Below are 20,301 nucleotides of genomic sequence, written 5' to 3' on the forward strand. Positions count from 1 at the left end.
TAGGAAGGTATCATGTACATAGAGATTAGTGTTAGGATGTACAGATTTTAAGTGAGCCCGACGATAGGTCTGGGATGTCAGCTGTACACACTCAAGTCTCAGATATAATAATAATAATTGCAAGCTTTAATGACTTCGATATGTTAATTTATTTTACGGACTTAATTGTTTTATCGTTCTGACGTCCGTTTCGTTTTGATAGTGTGCATATTGAAACTCAGTGTATTAGTGTGAGACTTGAGTTGCGAATGCGTTTTCAATTCGTCAGCCAGTAACACTCTTTTATTTTCAATCTTTGTCGTATTTTCATTTTATTCGTAGTTGAATTTAATTAAGTAATCACTTTATAAGTAGTGTGTTGGGACAGACAATAAATAGATAGATCTGTAATGGTAGTCATTGTTTTTCAAGGGAAAGAATTCCTTAAAGTTGTAATATTTTTCGATGTGGACTGGTAATTTTATTAAGCGTAACAAAACCATTTCTAACCTGAAAATCGGTTCGATAATAATACTTTTCAAGTGACTTTCCACTTTTTAATTAACTTCAGTGTTTGGCATTTCTTCTAAATGCATGATGAATAAGTGTTTCCTGCATTTCGCAGTTTTGTTCCTTTAGAAGGACATAACGTAAGATTCTCACGGATCATGTTGTTGTTGGTTCCTTCCGAACAGCTGTTTTGGGTGATGCACATTTAGCATCGGGATTACCTTATCACTTAAAGGTGTCATGAATGACAAATACATGGTGGAATTTTATTTCAATTGTGAATGATGCTGTTAACTCGTAGTGAACACCATGCTTTCCCATAATATTTCGCAACCTATCTAAAGCAACTGATAGTCAATTTGGTTCGATTAAGGGTCCATTCGGCGGGTGTTCCGTATCCGTAAAGGGTATTCGACTGGTGGATAACCTTAATTGAGAGAAAATCAGGCGTTCTACTTGTTGAAAGTCAGATTTTCCACGGATCGTGTGGATTGACTCTCAGTTCTCGTTTGGAATAATAGGTGCCCAGTTTTCAGGTCTTCCCTAATTCAGTTTTTCAGTTTCGCTGTCCACTAATGTACTCGCTTCTCCGAAGCAACTCTTCGATATTGTAAGAAATAAAACAACGCTATGCAATGTGACTGTGTTTGAAACATTCAAAAATAAATAATTCATTTTTTTAATTTCAAGAATGTATATAAAATTAATAATGTTGTCGTGCTATTTCGATTTAATAAAAGTTAGTAAGCACATTTTGCTCCTCATTTCAAGTAGTTAGGCTCTCTTCTGAACCCCATCGTTTGGTTAAGATCGTGACCGAATTTATTCCCGCAACGACCCATGATTTAAGAGTTCTAGATTGTTCTACTGTAGCAGCCGTGGCCGACCAACGATGGAATGGTAAGTTCAAGGGTTCACTGTGTCGGTGCGACGTAAAGCCCCTAGCAAAAATAAATAAATAAATAAATAAATAAATAAATAAATAAATAAATAAATAAATAAATAAATAAATAAATAAATAAATAAATAAATAAATAAATAAAAAAAATAAAAATATATTACAGCTTTTTGAAATGCACAAGTTCAATTGAAGGCTGAAGCAGTGTGTGTAAACTGCCAGATGTTGCTCATTTAAAATCAGTGCTTGGGTTCCAATAATTTTACCTGACATATTTGATCCGACATGAAACCCCAATTGAATCCAGGCTTTTGACACATAATCTAGCGGCTAGAAATTGTATACTACCAACTTTCCTACTCTGTCAGCCAACATTCTGACAGTGAAAATGTATTCCACCAATAGGACTCGAACTGGTTAACCACGGTGTCAGACCATACAGACTTGACACCTTAACAATCATGGCCACCATGCGGGCTTAATTTTTCAATAATTTCATTCCTTCTTCTACCGCTTTTCCCACATCCGTGGGGTCGCGGGTGCGAACCGTAGCGCACACACACACACACACACACACACACACACACACACACACACACACACACACACACACATATATATATATATATATATATATGGCTCTTTTTTACGGCCGGATGCCCTTCCTGACGCAACCCTATATGGAGGGATGTAATCACTATTGCGTGTTTCTGTGGTGATTGGTAGTGTAGTGCGTTGTCTGAATATAAAGATGAAAGGGTTGTTGGGACAAACACAAACACCCAGTCCGCGAGCCAGAAGAATTAATGACACGCGATTAAAATCGCACACCCAGCCGGGAATGTATAGCAGGTTATTCTTCCCATTTGCAGACCTAAATAATTCTAGCTTTATGTGGAAACTTTCGAAAAAGCAGACCATTTATTGTTTGCTTCTTTCCCTGAGCCAACGTAGTCGTGGTGAAACACCGGACCCCGTGAGACCTCCGAAGTTAAGGAACATTGGGCGTGGTCAAGATTTGGATGGGTTGCCACGCACTGTTGGTGGGGGGTAAGGGAATGGAGGAGCGGACAGGAACTGGCCACCGTACCGTACGTAAACTTCGACTCAGGCACACCTCTGCGGAGTTTCGGACCTGCCTTCGGGAAAAATATACCCTTACCTTTCTTTCCCTGAGATAGTAAATTTAGGACATTCTAGCGTTCTAGTAAAAAAAAATACCGCGTGATAAAGTTGTGATTTTTAAAAGTAAATCTCACACTCCCCGGGCAGGAATATATCACTTTGTGGGCCGCCAGTTGTACATTACTGTTGTAAACGAAGAAAGCCAAACCAACACCAACACCACCACCAACAGCAACAACAACCCTTAGATAAATAATAATCGGGAAAATAAGTGGTTTCTTAGTGGCAGGTGGTTCAGCGAACCATTGAATTTATGAGACGCCGTACCTACATTACTGGAATCCAATGTAATTCGCAATGCTTTCCATGGAACATAGTACACACGTATAGTAGCCTATTTTAAATTTAGACTGGCATGCTCCTGATGTTTTAAAAGTAGTGTGAGGAGAACAGTTCCCCTCTGTTGCTGCTGTTCTCTTTCCAGCTAACACAATGTAGATAAGAACAAAATAGGCTATTTTGTTAGTAATATTGTGCTCTATCCGTTGAACCGCGAACAATCGCTTCAAGTGCTTTAAACTAGTCCACACCGCAATCGTGCACTCGACTTGTTTACAATCCGAAAAACGTAGTTCACATTAGGCTATGCAGTATCTATCTTACTTCAACCAAATAAAGATCCCAGTTTGTTCTTATCCATGTGGAGTTAGCTGACACAGAAAACGAACAACAACAGTAGGAAGTAACTGGTCTGCCCCCACTACTCCTAAAAGCTCGGACATATGGCAGTCTAACTTTAAAATGGACTATATATCTCATACAACATCTTGTAGTAGACATACACATTACTGACAATGTGATTTTAGTCACCTCCGCGTGGCTTTTAATCTAGATGCACTCAAATATTTTAAGAGATAATGAAATAACCTGGGTTAAAGGCTAATGGTAAATTCTCTTTCTGTTTCAAGATGGCAATAAAGGAAATGAGAAAGTACTGCGAGCAGTTAGAAAACCGACACGAAATTCGCAGCAGAGAGGTAGAAATTCATAAGAAGTCTTCGAACGCTACTATAATAGGTAAGTGGTAAAGAATACTCTGTATCCTAATACCATTTATATTTAGTTATTCTATTTAATAATCATCTTAAAAACTAATGTTGCTACATTTTATATTTATATTAAAAGTTTGGTTATTGAATTCACAAAACACTCTGATTATGTATGTTAATGTAGCATCTGATGGTGGTGATTATTGTTTTAAGGAAAGGTACAGCTAAGCAACCATCCCCGCTGTAGAATCTGAGGTAGATAATTTGACCAATTATTGGATGTAGCAGAACTTACATCAGAACTTGTGAAACTATGGCAAATTCACATTTATAATAATCACTGTCAGTGTACAAATGTTAACATCGGACCTTTGAACTGTCCAGCATCACGGTTTTATCATGAATTTTGAGTTACTCAGCATAACGCGGAAATGGGGGCTAATAGGTGTCTCTACGTCACTGGTGGAGATAAATTATGCCTAATTTTGTAATGAGATCGGATCAAGTTCACAGATCCTCGAATCGCATGCACATTAAAGTTTCTCTTTCGGAGCTCTTCTGCAATCAAATATATTATTCAGTATTCGAGAGATAGTAGGTTCGAACCCCACTGTCAGCAGCCCTGAAAATGGTTTTCCGTGGTTTCCCATTTTCACACCAGGCAAATGCTGGGGCCGTACCTTAATTAAGGCCACGACCGCTTCCTTCCCACTCTTAGCCCTTCCTTGTCCCATCGTCGCCATAAGACCTATCTGTGTCAGTGCGACGTAAAGCAACTAGCAAAAAAAAAAAAAAAAGATATTATTTTATGGTGACGAGTTACTCAGTACTTTACCATAGGGGCATGAATCCAGAACGTGTGCCAGTGTTTCTTTCTCCCTGATATATCTGTGACTGAGGTTCCCGTCCTGAGTTCTTCCCAGAATAGTCCGTACATCAGAAACATAAGATGTAATTTTGATTGCACCTGCCATTCACTGCATGAGAGACCTTGGTGATGGCGAATCCAGTTGTTGGCAGAGCGATATTTCTCATGAAGCCCCACACCGATCCCTTTCTGGGGAGGTAAACAACCTCATCCTTCTCAAGAGGGCTAGTAAAATCAAGATTAGGCCGTCATTACTCTGCTTTTCATAAATTTTCAACACTAAGCCATTGTTAGTAAGCAATTTAAGTGATGTAAATTAAATTGAAGTCTGTTGTAAATACACAAGTATTGCATTAAATGTATACTTTTGTTCTCCATCGTTAGTTATCAATCTTTTTTAAGACATTTAAATTTTAGGGACAAGTATTGCTATTTTTCAACATAACCATGTTTTAAGTAGGAGTTGTCCGTGACTGTGAATTATTTATTTATGAATAATTAAAATGTTACTAGTCACAATATTTATTAAATTTTGTATTCCACAACGTGTTTCAGAGTCTAGGTTCCATCGTCAGGTGGTGAAATTATGACAGTGACTTCGAAATGGAGTGGAATCCAAACCATTGTGATGCGACTTTTCTTTTCAAAAAGTTTGCAATATATCGCAAATCAGTAATGCAGTGAAGGTTTGTGGGACACACTACGAGGGTGAACAATAATAATAGTCTAATAACAATTTTTTTTACGAGTTGCCTTTAGTCACACCGACACAGATGGGTCTTATGGCGACGATGAGATAGGAAAGGGCTAGAAATGGGAAGGAAGCGGTCGTCGTCTTAATTAAGGTACAGTCCCATCATTTGCCTGTTGTGAAAATGGAAACTACGGCAAACCACCATCAGGGCTGCGACAGTGGGGTTTGAACCCACTATCTTCCGAATGCAAGCTCACAGCTGCGCGACCCTAACCGCACGGCCGGCTCGCTCGGTAACAGATTTCTTAGAACTGGAAAACTACGGGGCATATTTAAACCAATCTATATATTTAGAATCTACCTATCCAAGGGTACTTCTTCGGCTTCACTACTCATCCTGGACAGGCCACTGACGTAGATAATAGGTTCGTTGTGCCATATTCGCCCGTTTTATCCCGAGCCCTTCAATGTTGACCATTGCAGTAGTGTGACATCTATCAAGTATAGGCCTACCTGCAAATAAGCAAATAAGGGCAGTGACTGAGCTTCTTTTGTTTTTCGAAATTATAATGACGAAGTTCTGGCAGGTATATCAGCACGTCCACGAAGATGTTGGATGGATTCTCGTATTTCCAATTCATGAAAGTTATCCGGCGGAAATTAATTTCGATGTTCATATGGACAAGTTTCACGCACAGTTTCCACTGCCGAAAAAGCAAGGGATGGTGTTCCGAAGCTACGGAACACCACTTTAATGGCATTTTGCATACTTTTCCAAACTGTAAAATTTTGCCAGGGGTTTGTTATATGAAGTCCCGTCCTTCTACTCCAACACACATGCGGGCGCCTTTACACCATGTCAGAGCAAACAGTAGCAAAATGCACTTCCTTGATGCCCCTGGTAATACAGGCAAGACGTTCCTAATCAATTTGTTACTAAATTCAGAGGAGACGCCAAAATTGCTGTCGCGGTTGCATCCTCTGGAACCGCCACAACTTTTCTGCTGGAAGGTAAGATAGCACATTTCATGTTTAAAGTCCCCATTGATCTCGACAACGCTGGGGAACCAGTGTTCAATATATCAAAAACCAGCAATGCAATGAAGGTTTTGCGGGACTATGTAGTGATTATAGGACTATGAGATGAGTGCACAATGGCACACAAAAATTGTGTGGATTCCTTATTGGACAAACTTCTTGCTAAGATGGTGAGATATAGGTCTGTGGATTCCGTGGTGAAGATAGAGGACGTGGCCCACTATCCTGTAGAGTTCCTCCGTACTTTAAATCCACCAGGTTTTCCACCTCACAATCTCAGTCTGAAAGTTGGAGCACTTATAATGCTGCTACAGAATCTGATATATCGTAAGCTTTGATTTGGCACCAGGCTGCAGATGAAGTCTTTACATAGTTAACGTGGTCGAAGCAAACACCTTCACAGGATGTGGTGCAGGAGAAACAATTTTCATACTCAGCATTCCTTTGATGTCCTCCGACTACCACTTCGTATTCAGACGACTTTTCTCGTTAAAGTATGCTTCGCAATGACAACAAACAAAGCTCAGGACATTATTTAAAAATTGCTGGTGTGGATTTAAGAAATGATTGTTTTTCCCAATGGGCAGTTATACGTAGCCTGTTCACGTGTAAGCTCTCCTGACAGCCTTGAATTTGCAGCAACAGGTGCGAACGAAAAATATAGTTAACAAGGAAGTTTGATAAAATAATCAGACTTCAGCAACTCAACAAAAACCTTGGACAACACAATTTGAATGGAAGTAGAATTCAAATGTGGCTGGTTGTAGGCAAGAGAGCCAGCCATTATAATGAAAACTCCCCAACTCGATTGTGACTTCACTGGTGTGGATTTAAGGAATTATTGTTTTTCCCATGGCCAGTTATCGTAGCTTGTTCGCGTGCAATCTTTCCTGACAGCTTTGTGATTCTGCAGCCACAAGGGCGAACGAAAATAGTTAACAAGGACATGTTATAAAACAACCTGACTTCAATAACCACCTTGGACAACATAAGTTGAACGGCAGTAGGTACGGGAGCCTGCCATTCTAATGAGAAGTCGAGTGTGACTGGCGGTAGGCAAAGGGGCCTGGCATTATAATGAAAACACTCCAGCTCGACTGTGACTGGCAGTAGGCGAGGGGGCATCTCAAAATGTAACTGGAAGTAGTAAAGGGGGACTGCCTTTGTAATGAAAACTCCCAAAATCGATTGTGACTGGCAGTAGACAAGGGGGCCTGCCATTATAATCTAAACTCCCAAACTCGACTGTGACTGGCAGTAGGAAATGAGACTTGCCATTATAATGAAAACTCTCCAACCCGGACTTTAAATGAGAAACGACATGTGTCCTCTCCGTGGTGTTTCTCGGGTAATGCCAAGAGCAATAAAATGTAATAGAATCTTATTCACAACGTGCACCTAGTATTTTAGCTAGAATTTCGTAGCGAAGCACGGGTACGTAAGCTAGTAAATAATATGAGTCAAGAACTGGAATCACAGTTAAGGCTTTTTGCAGATAATGTAGAGTAATCAATAAGACACAGAATTGTGTGAGAGTGCAAACAAAAAGACCTTAATAACGTTGTGAGATGGGCAGCAGACAATGGTATGCTGGTACGCGGAATGAAAAGCTAGGTTGTAAGTTTCACCTAGAGGAAAAGTTCTCTCCATTTTAATCACAGTGTCGATGGTGTGAATGTACCTCGCGGGGATCACTGTAAGTACTTAGATGTTAATATAATGAAATAGGTTTATTGGGGTAATCAAATTAACGAGGTTGTAAATAAAGGTTTCATAACTCTTCATACGGTACGAATATTATAATAGTATTTAGAGGTTGTACTAATGATGTTAAGGAAGGGCATATAAGCCTCCGGTAGGCTAAGTATGGTTCCAGTGTATGGGACTCTCACTAAGACTACTTGATATCTTCTTCTTCTTCTTCTTTTCCTACCACTTTTCCCACACCTGTGTGATCGCGGGTGCGAACTGCGTCGCACGTGTGGATTTGGCCCTATTTCACGGCCGGATGCCCTTCCTGACGCCAATCCCATATGGAGGGATGTAATGACTATTGCGTGTTTCTATAATGGTTGATAATATGGTATGTTGTCTGAATATGATGAGGAGAGTGTTGGGACGGACACATACACCCAGTCCCCGAGTCAGAAGAATTAATCAGAAGCGATTAAAATCCCCGACCCAGCCGGGAATCGAACCCGGGACCCTCTGAACCGAAGCCAGTACGATGACCATTCAGCCAACGAGTCGGACACCAAGACTACTTGATATGAGAACTGGAAAAGATCCTAAGGTAAGCAACACGATTTGTTCTGGATGATTTCTGGCCAAAGAACAGTGTTATGAAAATGTTGCAAACTCTGGGCTGAGAAGAATGAGGAGTAAGGAGACGAGCTGCTCGACTAAGCGGGATGTTCCAAGCTTTCTATGGAGAGGTGACGTGAATGACATTAGTAGACGAATACGCTTGAGGGGAACTTTTAAAGGTGGGAAAGAATATGAAGATAAAAGGCCTTGGATAGATCAATAGCGATACAGTCCATTTGACCTCCTGAAATTCAAATATTGCTACATCTTGCTGGAATCCTACAAGTTGTTCGCTTACCTTGTTAAGAGGTACGGACATCTGTGTTCATGAATGCTGTATTGTCGGAGATACAATCTAACATCATGTTTAATATTTCTTAGATTTACTTCGTGATGATACACAATGAAGAATCACTGCATCAAAGATTGTATAGAAAGACATTTATTCACGCTTAACACTAGATCAAACAATGTAAATCTCTTTTGCATGCTCAAATTTCTTAAGAGAGAAGACCTGTCTAGGGAATAGCATGGAAATGCTAATTTAAGATGAAGAATTAAGATTGTAGACATAACATCCGTAAAATGTATAAACTGCAAGAAAAACGTTACGGTTTGCGAAGGCTTTGCTCCCCTTCCTCAGAAGTGAACTACAGTACAATTGACCATGACTGTTCCAATATTTTATTCACTTCAATTCACCGCTCCCGACCAATAATGTGAGATTTTTAAATGAAAAGTCGCGTTTCTGTGGTTCGGAATCTATGTAAAACTGGAGGTAACGGGCTATAATTACGATAACAACAGTTACGTAAATCTACAAGCTTACATTTTGCTTTGATTTGCTTTATTTTACTTATGGACTTAAAAATTACCTTGAATTATTCGCATTACAGCTGTTCGTACCTAACATCCATCCTACATTTGACAACAGAGAGATTCTGTGTGAAATTTACGCCATTTTCCGATGAGACTGGCAAAATGTTCATGCCAGTAAGAATAAGAGAGATGGGATTTCGTTCGTAGAGAATTCAATCTATGGCCAATGCAACTTCCAGATGAAACAAGAAACTAGAAATGCGTATTGTGAAGGCCACTCCTTTCCCCAGTTGAGCATCTGTTGCCCCGGGAGGAAGTGAAAGTACGGCTCATGGACATTCGAAAAATTCTGTGTCAAAACCGTTACACAGAAAAACAAAATGACACTATTATCGTGTGAAGCTGCTTGAGCTTCTGATCATTTAGATTAAAAGAATGCTCTTTTCACTCATATTAACGAAGAAGACAAAATAAGTAATTCTTCATTGTTGAATTCCGTTGCTAATAACTATTTTATTGCATACTAGCAGTTACCCGTCGGTGAAGGGAGAATCACTTAGCATGTGCATGATTTTAGTTTTGTCCACCCTTCGTACTGTTCCCCGTATTTTGAGGCACATCAGTGGGCATGCCTCTCCTTGTCAGAGGCTTGTGACGTAATTGCACAATTGCACTTGTGTTTGCTGTGGTTCTTTGCACTTTCATTTTGTTTTCATTATTGTTGATCTTGAATTGACCTCTTCCCTGGCGTATAAAAGAAAGCCAAGCATCGGGTTAATATGAAAGAATACTGGCAGATGTTCAAAGCCTTTAAAAAGTAGCTGGAACGATCTCCATAGCAACACACACTTTACAGTCTATAGAGTTAGTTAACGGTCTTGGTCTTAAATTTTCACACGACTGCCAATGATATTCCCATTTTTTTTTTTTTTTTTGCAAGTTGATTTACGTCCCACCGACACAGATAGGTCTTATGGCGACGATGGGAGGGGAAAGGGCTAGGAGTTGGAAGGAAGCGGCCATGGCCCTAATTAGGGTACAGCCCCAGCATTTGCCTGGTGTGAAAATGGGAAACCACGGAAAACCATTTTCAGGGCTGCCGACAGTGGGGTTCGAACCTACTATCTCCCGAATACTGGATACTGGCCGCGCTTAAGACCCATTATTTTTGGCTGTATCGGAAAGAAGTATAGAACAAAAAATAGCCATGAACTATTTTCGTGTAAAACCAACCGTGAGAAAGGCTGCATCGAGTTTTATGCTTCAGATTCCTTCTGGCGAAATTTCTTGGACAAATGATAGCTAAGGTCCTACTCGACCTAAACTGACGTAAAATTAAAAATGACATTTCCTTCTTAGTGTGGACACGACCGATACAGAAATAACATTATTTTTTTTATTCTGAGCAATATACAGACAAAAATCTTTTCATATATAGATTTTGTCGAATTCCAAATGTTTGCGTTCTTCGAAACAATGTGAAAATTGGAACTTTACGATACTGTAATACTTACAACACTCAACGTCTACCAACATAAACACATACCATGAGAAAACGTTTTACTGTATAGAATATAAATATGGTACAGGACAGTGAACGATTGCAAAAAGACTTTCGAAAATGTAGTGAGATGGACAGCAGGCAATGGTGTAATGGAAAACGGGATGAAAAGTCAGGTGGCAAAAGAGATCCATAATGAAATAAATACGTAAACGACGCATTTCCGGGTGGGGTCAGACTTACACGCACCGGGCGAGTTGGCCGTGCGCGTAGAGGCGCGCGGCTGTGAGCTTGCATCCGGGAGATAGTAGGTTCGAATCCCACTATCGGCAGCCCTGAAGATGGTTTTCCGTGGTTTCCCATTTTCACACCAGGCAAATGCTGGGGCTGTACCTTAATTAAGGCCACGGCCGCTTCCTTCCAACTCCTAGGCCTTTCCTATCCCATCGTCGCCATAAGACCTATCTGTGTCGGTGCGACGTAAAGCCCCTAGCAAAAAAAAAAAAAGACATACGCCTTTTTCCATTAATAACAACCGTTGTAGAAGGCTACTGCTGGAAAAAGGCCTCGAGGAACACCTAATAACTCATTCATAAAACAGATCTTAGAAGACATTGAAGTGGAAAGCTATGAAGCAGTTAAGAGAACAGCTAGTAATTTGGTGGCATGGAACGATTTTGTGGCAACAGAGTCCTGAGTACTTGATGATAACATAACATATGCAGTACTAGAGGACGCGTCCTGCTCCACAGCATTCGTTAAAAAATAAATCAGATAACGTGTCTTGATATAAAATTGCTCCATGCGCAGCCCGGGTACTATTTTGAAAATTTAATTTTAGGATGTATATTACATGTTAATTACAAAGGACACTAGGAAAGTTTTGCAATACGCAAAAACGGTTGGCTGGACACCCCTGTTATGGTGAGGGATGAAAAGAGGGGTGAAAATCGGTCTAGAAGACAGCAAGCGCGACCTTCACACCAGTTGTTACCAAGCAGTGGGATTGAAAGCAAGTTAAGATGTCAGTGTAGTCTAAAGGTGAATATCGCGCAATTATCCGCTACAGGTTTGCTCGTGGATTAACTGTTGACCAGTGCCTGGAGAAAATGACTCCTGTGCTGGGGAAAGACTGTCCACATCGGACAACAATTTTCCGCTGGTACAAAGAGTTCCAGAGGGGAAATTTTGGGATTGAAGACGATCCTCTTTCTGGGCGACCGTCTGAATCAGTGACTGAGGAAAACATTGAAGCTGTGAGGAAAATTTTGCAGCAAGAGAGGCGGTTGACATATCAGCAGGTAGAAGAGACCCACCACATCCCTGCACCAGCTATTCATTCATTTCTACACGTCCATCTCAATGTTGGAAAGGTTTATTTCCTTTGGGTGCCCCATTCGCTTTCAGAGGAACAAAGGGCACATCGAGTTAAATGGTGGCGAAAAATGCTAAAACAGTTTGAAAATGGGACTTCGCGTAACGTCAATAGCATCGTTACAGGTGACGAAACTTGGCTTTATTATTACGATGTCCTAACAAAATCCCAGAACAAGGTGTGGCTGTTTGAAGGTGAGGGTACTCCTGTGACTGTGCGAAAGTCAAGGTCAGTGAAGAAAAGGATGATTGCAGTATTCTTCACTAAACGGGCCATCCTGACTCGGGTTGTGCTAGAAACACAGAAGACAGTTACTGCGAAGTGGTACAGTGAGACTTGTCTGTCTCAGGTCATCCAGGCTGTCAAGCAGCTCCGTCCATGGTCACGGCTCAGCACTTGGCTCTTGCATCACGACAATGTTCCAGCACATCGTGCTAACGTAACAATGTATTTTCTTGCCAGATCAGGGTCAACTGTGCTTAATCACCTGATTTTGCCCCATGTGACTTCGCGCTCTTCCCAGAAGTGAAGATGAAGCTGAAAGGGCGGCGTTTTGCATCCGACGAGGAGCTTCTGGCAGCATGGTATCAAGAGTGAAAATGTAACCGAAGGAAAGTAGCAGAGTTGGTTCAGTGACTGCTTTCGACGTATGGAGAAGTGTATTGAGTGTGGTGGAAATTATTTTGAAAAGTCTAAAGCATTCACTCACATGCAAAACTTTCCTAGTGCCCTTTGTATGTGCGAAGTGTTTTATTGTTTGGAGATTTCTTTATTGTAACGTTGACTGATAACTTAAGATATTTTTTTTTTTTTTTTTTACAATTTGGTTTACATTGCACCGACACAGATAGATCTTATGGCAACGATGGGATAGAGAAGGGCTAGGAGTCGGGAGGAAACGTCCGTAGCCTTAGTTAAGGTACGGACCTAGCATTTGCCTGGTGTGAAAATAGAAAACCATGAAAAACCATCTTCAGAGCTGCCGACAGTGAGGTTCGAGCCCATTATCTCCCAAATGCAAGCTGACAGCTATGTGACTGAAACCGTGTGCAGCCACTCGCTTGGTTTTACGAACTATTCTGTAGCTTTAGAGTTATTGCCGTGTGTTCAATTTAAAGTTTAAAGTTTAGTTTATTTTGTTTCGCGTGGAACTTTGTCCTTGTGGTAGCCCATATTGTTTGGGAAGTAATTGATTATTTAAAATAATAAAAATAATTTTTTCAACAATTACAGAAAGGCTGTAAAGGATTTTTTTTTTTTCCAAAGGAACTTGGTAAGGACGTCCAGACCAAACATGTGGAGCTAGTAAGAGTCTCTGTGAACTCCCAGGCGTAACGGCAGGGGAATGCGAAATAATGAACCTTGACAGCAAACTGATGTTCTTTAGAAAATAACGACCGGGCGAGTTGGCCGTGCGCGTTGAGGCGCGCGGCTGTGAGCTTGCATCCGGGAGATAGTAGGTTCGAATCCCACTATCGGCAGCCCTGAAGATGGTTTTCCGTGGTTTCCCATTTTCACACCAGGCAAATGCTGGGGCTGTACCTTAATTAAGGCCACGGCCGCTTCCTTCCAACTCCTAGGCCTTTCCTATCCCATCGTCGCCATAAGACCTATCTGTGTCGGAGCGACGTAAAGCTCCTAGCAAAAAAAAAAAATAACGTGTCAGCTTAATTATACTTCCTTTCCCTCAATCGTATGTGATAGCACTGAAAGTAAGCTGAATTTTTAAATACATCATTACGTGTACAATTACAGTTGGCTACTTTACTTTATAGTAATTGATAATGGCACTTCATGGTACTGGATTTGGTATTCTGTGTTTTTAATATATTTTACTCTGTTATGCTAGATGTTGCTAAACGTTTATGATTTTCAGTTTTGCTGGTTGTAGAGTTATTTACGTGGGTCGAATATGTGTTCGTGATTTCAAGATTTTTAGACGATAAATAATATTATTTTGTGGTTTTTAATTGTGTAAACGTAGTTAATGTTGGATATTATATTTCATCTTTACGGAAATTATGAACATTTTCAGCGTGAATTATTTTACCTAGAACTTACGTCCATCTTCTTTCACAGCAGACTGCGAATCTACGTCAAGGGCAATGGCCCAAGGCAATTGCCATGTTGGATTCTACATTACGGTCTGATATACCATACTGTAGTTGGTCTTATATTTCAGGAGCTTTTAAAAATAGGAAAGATCATAATATGAAGACAAAGTTGGAATTCAAGAGGACAGATAGGGGCAAATGTTCAATTATAGGACGAGGAGTGAGATATTAGAATAAATTATCAAGGGAAATGTTCAATAAATTTCCAAGTTTTTGAAAATATGTAAATTAAAAATTATTATAATAAAAATTATAAATAAATGTAAACATGAGGTAAACAATTGATAGGGAATCTGCCACCTGGGCGACCGCCCTAAATGCAGATCATTGGTGATTGATTGACTTCCCCGTCTGTTTGTACGTAGACATTTTTCTCTTAGCAGCATGTAAGTTATTAGGAACATTCTGCCACCTGTTGAGTATATTTAGAAGCTGGGAAAGATTAGAGAATCAACGAGTATCCAGCAGGGAATAGTGGTTTTTTTTCGTGTGATCAGAGGAAGTGAATACTCTTTGGCTTGACAGGTCTAATAAAATATGGCTGTAGATAATGACATTACTATGGATGAAAATCACACATATCAGAATACTAATGAAAGTGTACAGAATTTATTGCCTTCGCCTACAATTATTGGAGTGGTCATTTAGTGACTTCATTTTAGGATTACTCAAAGTTGGCTGAACTTAGAGACCTATCAATATCTGATGATTCACCGGCAGATAATTCCGGAGAGAATAAAACAAAAATGAAGCAAATCGGTTCAATAGAATGGACGGACGGATGAATACATAAATATACTATATTTACTGTATATTATAGGTTACTATTGTTAGCCCCGTTTCCTGATACGAGCTCGGGGATGAGATGAGATTAAATTTCATGGCATGATTTTTACGCCTGATGCCGACCTCAGTTGAGTTGCTAATGAAGATGAAATGAATGATGGTAAAATGAAAACCGGGCGAGTTGGCCGTGCGCGTAGAGGCGCGCGGCTGTGAGCTTGCATCCGGGAGATAGTAGGTTCGAATCCCACTATCGGCAGCGCTGAAGATGGTTTTCCGTGGTTTCCCATTTTCACATCAGGAAAATGCTGGGGCTGTACCTTAATTAAGGCCACGGCCGCTTCCTTCCACCTCCTAGGCCTTTCCTATCCCATCGTCGCCATAAGACCTATCTGTGTCGGTGCGACGTAACGCCCCTAGCAAAAAAAAAAAAAAAAAAAGGTAAAATGAAATGGCGTAAGGCTTGTAGTGCCGGAAGATCCCAGGATGGGTTCGGTCCCCGTGCCAGGGAAATTAACCCTGCCGGGAATCGAACCCGAGACCCCTGTGACCAAAGGCCAGCCATGGAGCCGGACATGAATGATGGTGAATGAAATAGGGTAAGGAGGTGGTAGGAATCAGCTGTGTCCTATGAATAGGAACTGTCCTGTCGTTTGCCTGGAAGTGAAAATGAGAAACTACAAAAAAACACTCACAGAATAGACGACATTGGAGGTCGAACCCAGGGGCTGCCTGGCCGAGGCAGTAAAGGCGTGCTCGGTTCGCCCGGAAGGACGTGGGTTCGGATCCCCGTCAGGAAGTCGTAACATTTAAGATTTCCACTTCCGGAGGTGCATATGTCCCTAAGGTTCACTCAGCCTACACCAAAAATGAGTACCAGGTTAATTCCTGGGGCCAAAGGTGGCCGGGCGTAGAGCTAACCACTCTACCCCATCAAGTGCCGAGGTTACGAATAGTGGCAGCCTTTACCTCCCACCACTCCAAGGGCCTTCATGGCTAGTACGGAGATGACTTTGCTTTGCTTTTTGGGGTTCGAACCCACTTGTCTCCCGAAGCAGAGCTTGGCTCCATAGCCGTAGCGCGTTAACACCACGGCCATTCCGCTCAGTGTATAATCTTTAAGAGTATTATACAATAACTCATAGATAAGACCAACTGCATAGTTGAAGGACGAGTACAATTCGAGCAAATGTAACAGACAGCTCGCTAAAAGATTTAAGTGAAGAAAGTCCTCTTTTCTTCAGACGAATTGTGATGTAGTCTACTGCTCTATAGTAAATCAGCAATTCGTAAATGACGGAGATTGACTTCTGAGGCAGAAAGATCAGATGATATTAACGGTGCTGTTGCTTCATACAAGCATTATAGTGAGAATTTCACACCTAAAGCAAGGTTCAGGAAGTTACTGTATTATCTCCTCTTGGGAAACTGCTCACTGTATGAAAATTAAAACTCATCTCAACATCTCATTTCTGAGCTGAAGTACAGGAGAATTTTCTTTTCGAATTGGAAGATATGTGGATTCAGGTTAATTTACTGTTAAGACGAACTTTATTTTCTAATGCAGATGGTTTTGTGGGTTTTTTTTTGCGCAAAAACCTCTGTATTTGCTATATTTTCACCACAGATCAGAGGTCTCCAGGCGTCTGATACCATAATAATAATAATAATAATAATAATAATAATAATAATAATAATAATAATAATAATAATAATAATAATAATAATAATAATAATTCTTTCTTAATCTGCAAACCCTCCAGGGTCGGTTTTTCCCTCGGACTCAGCGAGGGATCCCACCCCTACCGCCTCAAGGGCAGTATAATTATTATTAGCGTATGGCAAGGAAATTATACACAATAACAAAAACATTGATTCACTTCAGGCATTAGTGTTATCTCTTATATCTGAATGTCCAACTTTTCAATCCGCTGTAGTGCTTCCGCTGTTGGAGATAGGAAGTCTTCCAAACTACCTGGATAAGCCCGCAGTTGACACTCGCTGACAATGTGGGGAATAGTCTGGCGAGGGGCTCCACAGTCACATTCTGGAGATGGTACAAAGTTCCACTTGTAGAGAGAATCCATGCACCTTCCATGTCATGACCTGTCCTGATCCTGTTCAGTCTGGACCAAGTTGCACTTGGTAGTTGGGATCCATTTGCAATATTTTCCCCTCTGAAGATGTTATGCAGGGGCACGTTGGGAGAGTTATTCCAGCTTCCAGCTTCAGACTTTGGGTTGAGGATACAACCGAGGAGGATGACCAGTACCTCGCCCACGCGGCCTCACCTGCTATGCTGAACAGGGGCCTTGTGGGGGGATGGGAAGTTTGGAAGGGATAGACAAGGAAGAGGGAAGGAAGCGCCCGTGGCCTTAAGTTAGGTACCACCCCTGCATTTGCCTGGAGGAGAAGTGGGAAACCACGGAAAACCACTTCCAGGATGGCTGAGGTGGGAATCGAACCCACCTCTACTCAGTTGACCTCCCGAGGCTAAGTGGACCCTGTTCCAGCCGTCGTACCACTTTTCAAATTTCGTGGCAGAGCCGGGAATCGAACCCGGACCTCCGGGGGTGGCAGGTAATCACACTAACCACTACACCACAGAGGTGGACAAATAATAATAATAATAATAATAATAATAATAATAATAATAATAATAATAATAATAATAATAGCCTAATAATAATAATAATAATAATAATAGCCTAATAATAATAATAATAATAGCCTAATAATAATAATAATAATAATAATAATATACTATAATTCATAAGTCTGGTGACAGGCGAAGAAGGAAGTGCGTAAGATATTACTCTCTTCTTTAGTAGTGTTGAAAATCCTCAGAATTTCGTATAGGCCTACTTCAATTCAAGGTGAACTTGGAAGATATTACCCGATATATTTTTAGTTTATGAGGCTAAAAATACCATGATTTGACATTTCACTTCAGGGAAACATAACTAGCTATACTCTGAAGATCGTTTAGGGTGCAGGAACAGAATCGGGCAGGAATCTAGTATAATAATATGTAGGTAACTAGGGCACAGAAATAATGAATAGCGTATGACCAGAGAACACAAAGAAAGCCATAGTCACCAGAACAGCCTCATTCTTGCTTTATCTGCTACTTTGTATCCATTATCCTAATGTGGTTTGGAAGCCACAACACAACACCGTGGTCTTGGGTTCAGTACAACACTAAACTTCCGGTAAACTGTGCACTATATGTGTTGTACTTTTTGAGATTCCAGTGCTTAACTACATAACTGTGTGTTCAATATTAGATGACCACGAGTTGTGATCACCGAGAAGGATTGCCACTGATAGCCAAGGCAGTCACGGTTGGAATCCCGACCAAGGTACGTGGATTTTCTGAAATGGAAAGCTACGTTCCTGTGGTTCGTATTCCACGTAACATTAGGGGTCTGTGGTTATTAACAATCATGTAAAACTAAAAGGATTTTATGTTTTCTTAGTTTAAGATCGCTGCGGGAAGCTTTCTAGCGAGCTCTCTCTCCTGACCATCATGAGCGGCAGCTGACTTTTTTTTTTGCTGTTTCTTAAGGGACACTACAACAACGGGAAGTAGAACTTTCCTAAAACTTACCTAAGAGTATATACTGTAGGGCCTAATTGACACCCTCATTCTCCTCAACAAAGTCCATAAACTTCCAGAAGATACGTTTGAGCTCTTCGATACGAGATTGGGAAAAGTTCCTCCAGAGGAGAAGATTATACCTATTACAAATGTCACTATGTCAAATTTTCACCAACTTCCCTCGTAGATTCTTCGAGGAGAATCACAGAAACCACCTGCGTCATTGTACACGACAAGTTCTTCGTGCTATAAGAGATCTCAATAAACTCATGAGTGAGAGTAAACATTAGTAGATCAGTTTCTCCTTTGATGTATGATTCCATGTGTCTCTAAGTTTTTGGTTTTAAAATAGAAATTCTATGAAGATACTGTAGAGCCTAATTGGCACCCTCGTTCTCCTAAACAAGGTCCATAACCTTCTCGAAGATACGTTTGAACTCTTCGATACGAGATTGGGAAAAGTTCCTCCAGAGGAGGATGTAACCAGATTTAAAAGGCATATCTTACTCAATGTTTCTAGAAGTTAGCCCCGTAAAAATCATAACATAAACCTATGGCAAATTAAAGCCTTGTGAAAACAAAGCCGCGGGAGCTGCAGGCATGCGTTCATAAATTCCTTATCTCATTACTTAGTTTCTTCCAGTGACTTTGTTGTTTATCATATTCCCAGCGTGATAGCGCCGCTCATAGCTGTCATTAGTAGATTAGCTCTGGTGTTGGCGATGTCTGTTGACAATGCAGCGGACATTTAGAATGAGTAAGAAGAAAATTTTGGATCATGTCAAATCAAAAATCTCCTTAGAAGGAAATATACTAGGACAAACGTTATCACACTTTGGCTACGTAATGAGAACTACTTACTTCCCTGTAAAAGGATGTCGTGCCCGAAGTGGCGGGAGGCATAGAAGGAACCTCAAGGCCAAGATCACAGTGATTAGATAACTTCAAAACAGATACTAGCATGGCGATCGCCGAACTGAAAGATATATATACACACTGACTGACAGAGCAAATGCAACACCAAGAAGGAGTGGTCAGAACTTTATGCCAATTGCAGGGTAGACTGACGTCACTGAGGTATGCTCATGATGTGAAATGCGCAGCTGTGCTGCGCACGTAGCGAACGATAAATGGGACACGGCGTTGGCGAATGGCCCACTTCGTACCGTGATTTCTCAGCCGACAGTCATTGTAGAACGCGTTGTCGTGTGCCACAGGACACGTGTATAGCTAAGAATGCCAGGCCGCCGTCAACGGAGGCATTTCCAGCAGACAGACGACTTTACGAGGGGTATGGTGATCGGGCTGAGAAGGGCAGGTTGGTCGCTTCGTCAAATCGCAGCCGATACCCATAGGGATGTGTCAACGGTGCAGCGCCTGTGGCGAAGATGGTTGGCGCAGGGACATGTGGCACGTGCGAGGGGTCCAGGCGCAGCCCGAGTGACGTCAGCACGCGAGGATCGGCGCATCCGCCGCCAAGCGGTGGCAGCCCCGCACGCCACGTCAACCGCCATTCTTCAGCATGTGCAAGACACCCTGGCTGTTCCAATATCGACCAGAACAATTTCCCGTCGATTGGTTGAAGGAGGCCTGCACTCCCGGTGTCCGCTCAGAAGACTACCATTGACTCCACAGCATAG

At 41.2% G+C, this 20,301-nt stretch overlaps 1 protein-coding gene across 2 annotated transcripts in view; it reads left to right on the plus strand.

The window, feature by feature from the left end:
* Window positions 1-20,301, plus strand: part of LOC136878889 (vascular endothelial growth factor A) — a 240,282-nt gene that overhangs the window by 59,896 nt on the left and 160,085 nt on the right. For both annotated transcript variants that reach the window (XM_068228991.1, XM_067152474.2), the window contains exon 3: window positions 3,481-3,589. In XM_068228991.1, the coding sequence (XP_068085092.1) occupies window positions 3,481-3,589 (109 nt within the window). The remainder of the gene's footprint in view (window positions 1-3,480; window positions 3,590-20,301) is intronic.

This window comes from Anabrus simplex, chromosome 1, assembly GCF_040414725.1.
Source record: "Anabrus simplex isolate iqAnaSimp1 chromosome 1, ASM4041472v1, whole genome shotgun sequence".
Classification (NCBI taxonomy): Eukaryota; Metazoa; Arthropoda; class Insecta; order Orthoptera; family Tettigoniidae; genus Anabrus; species Anabrus simplex.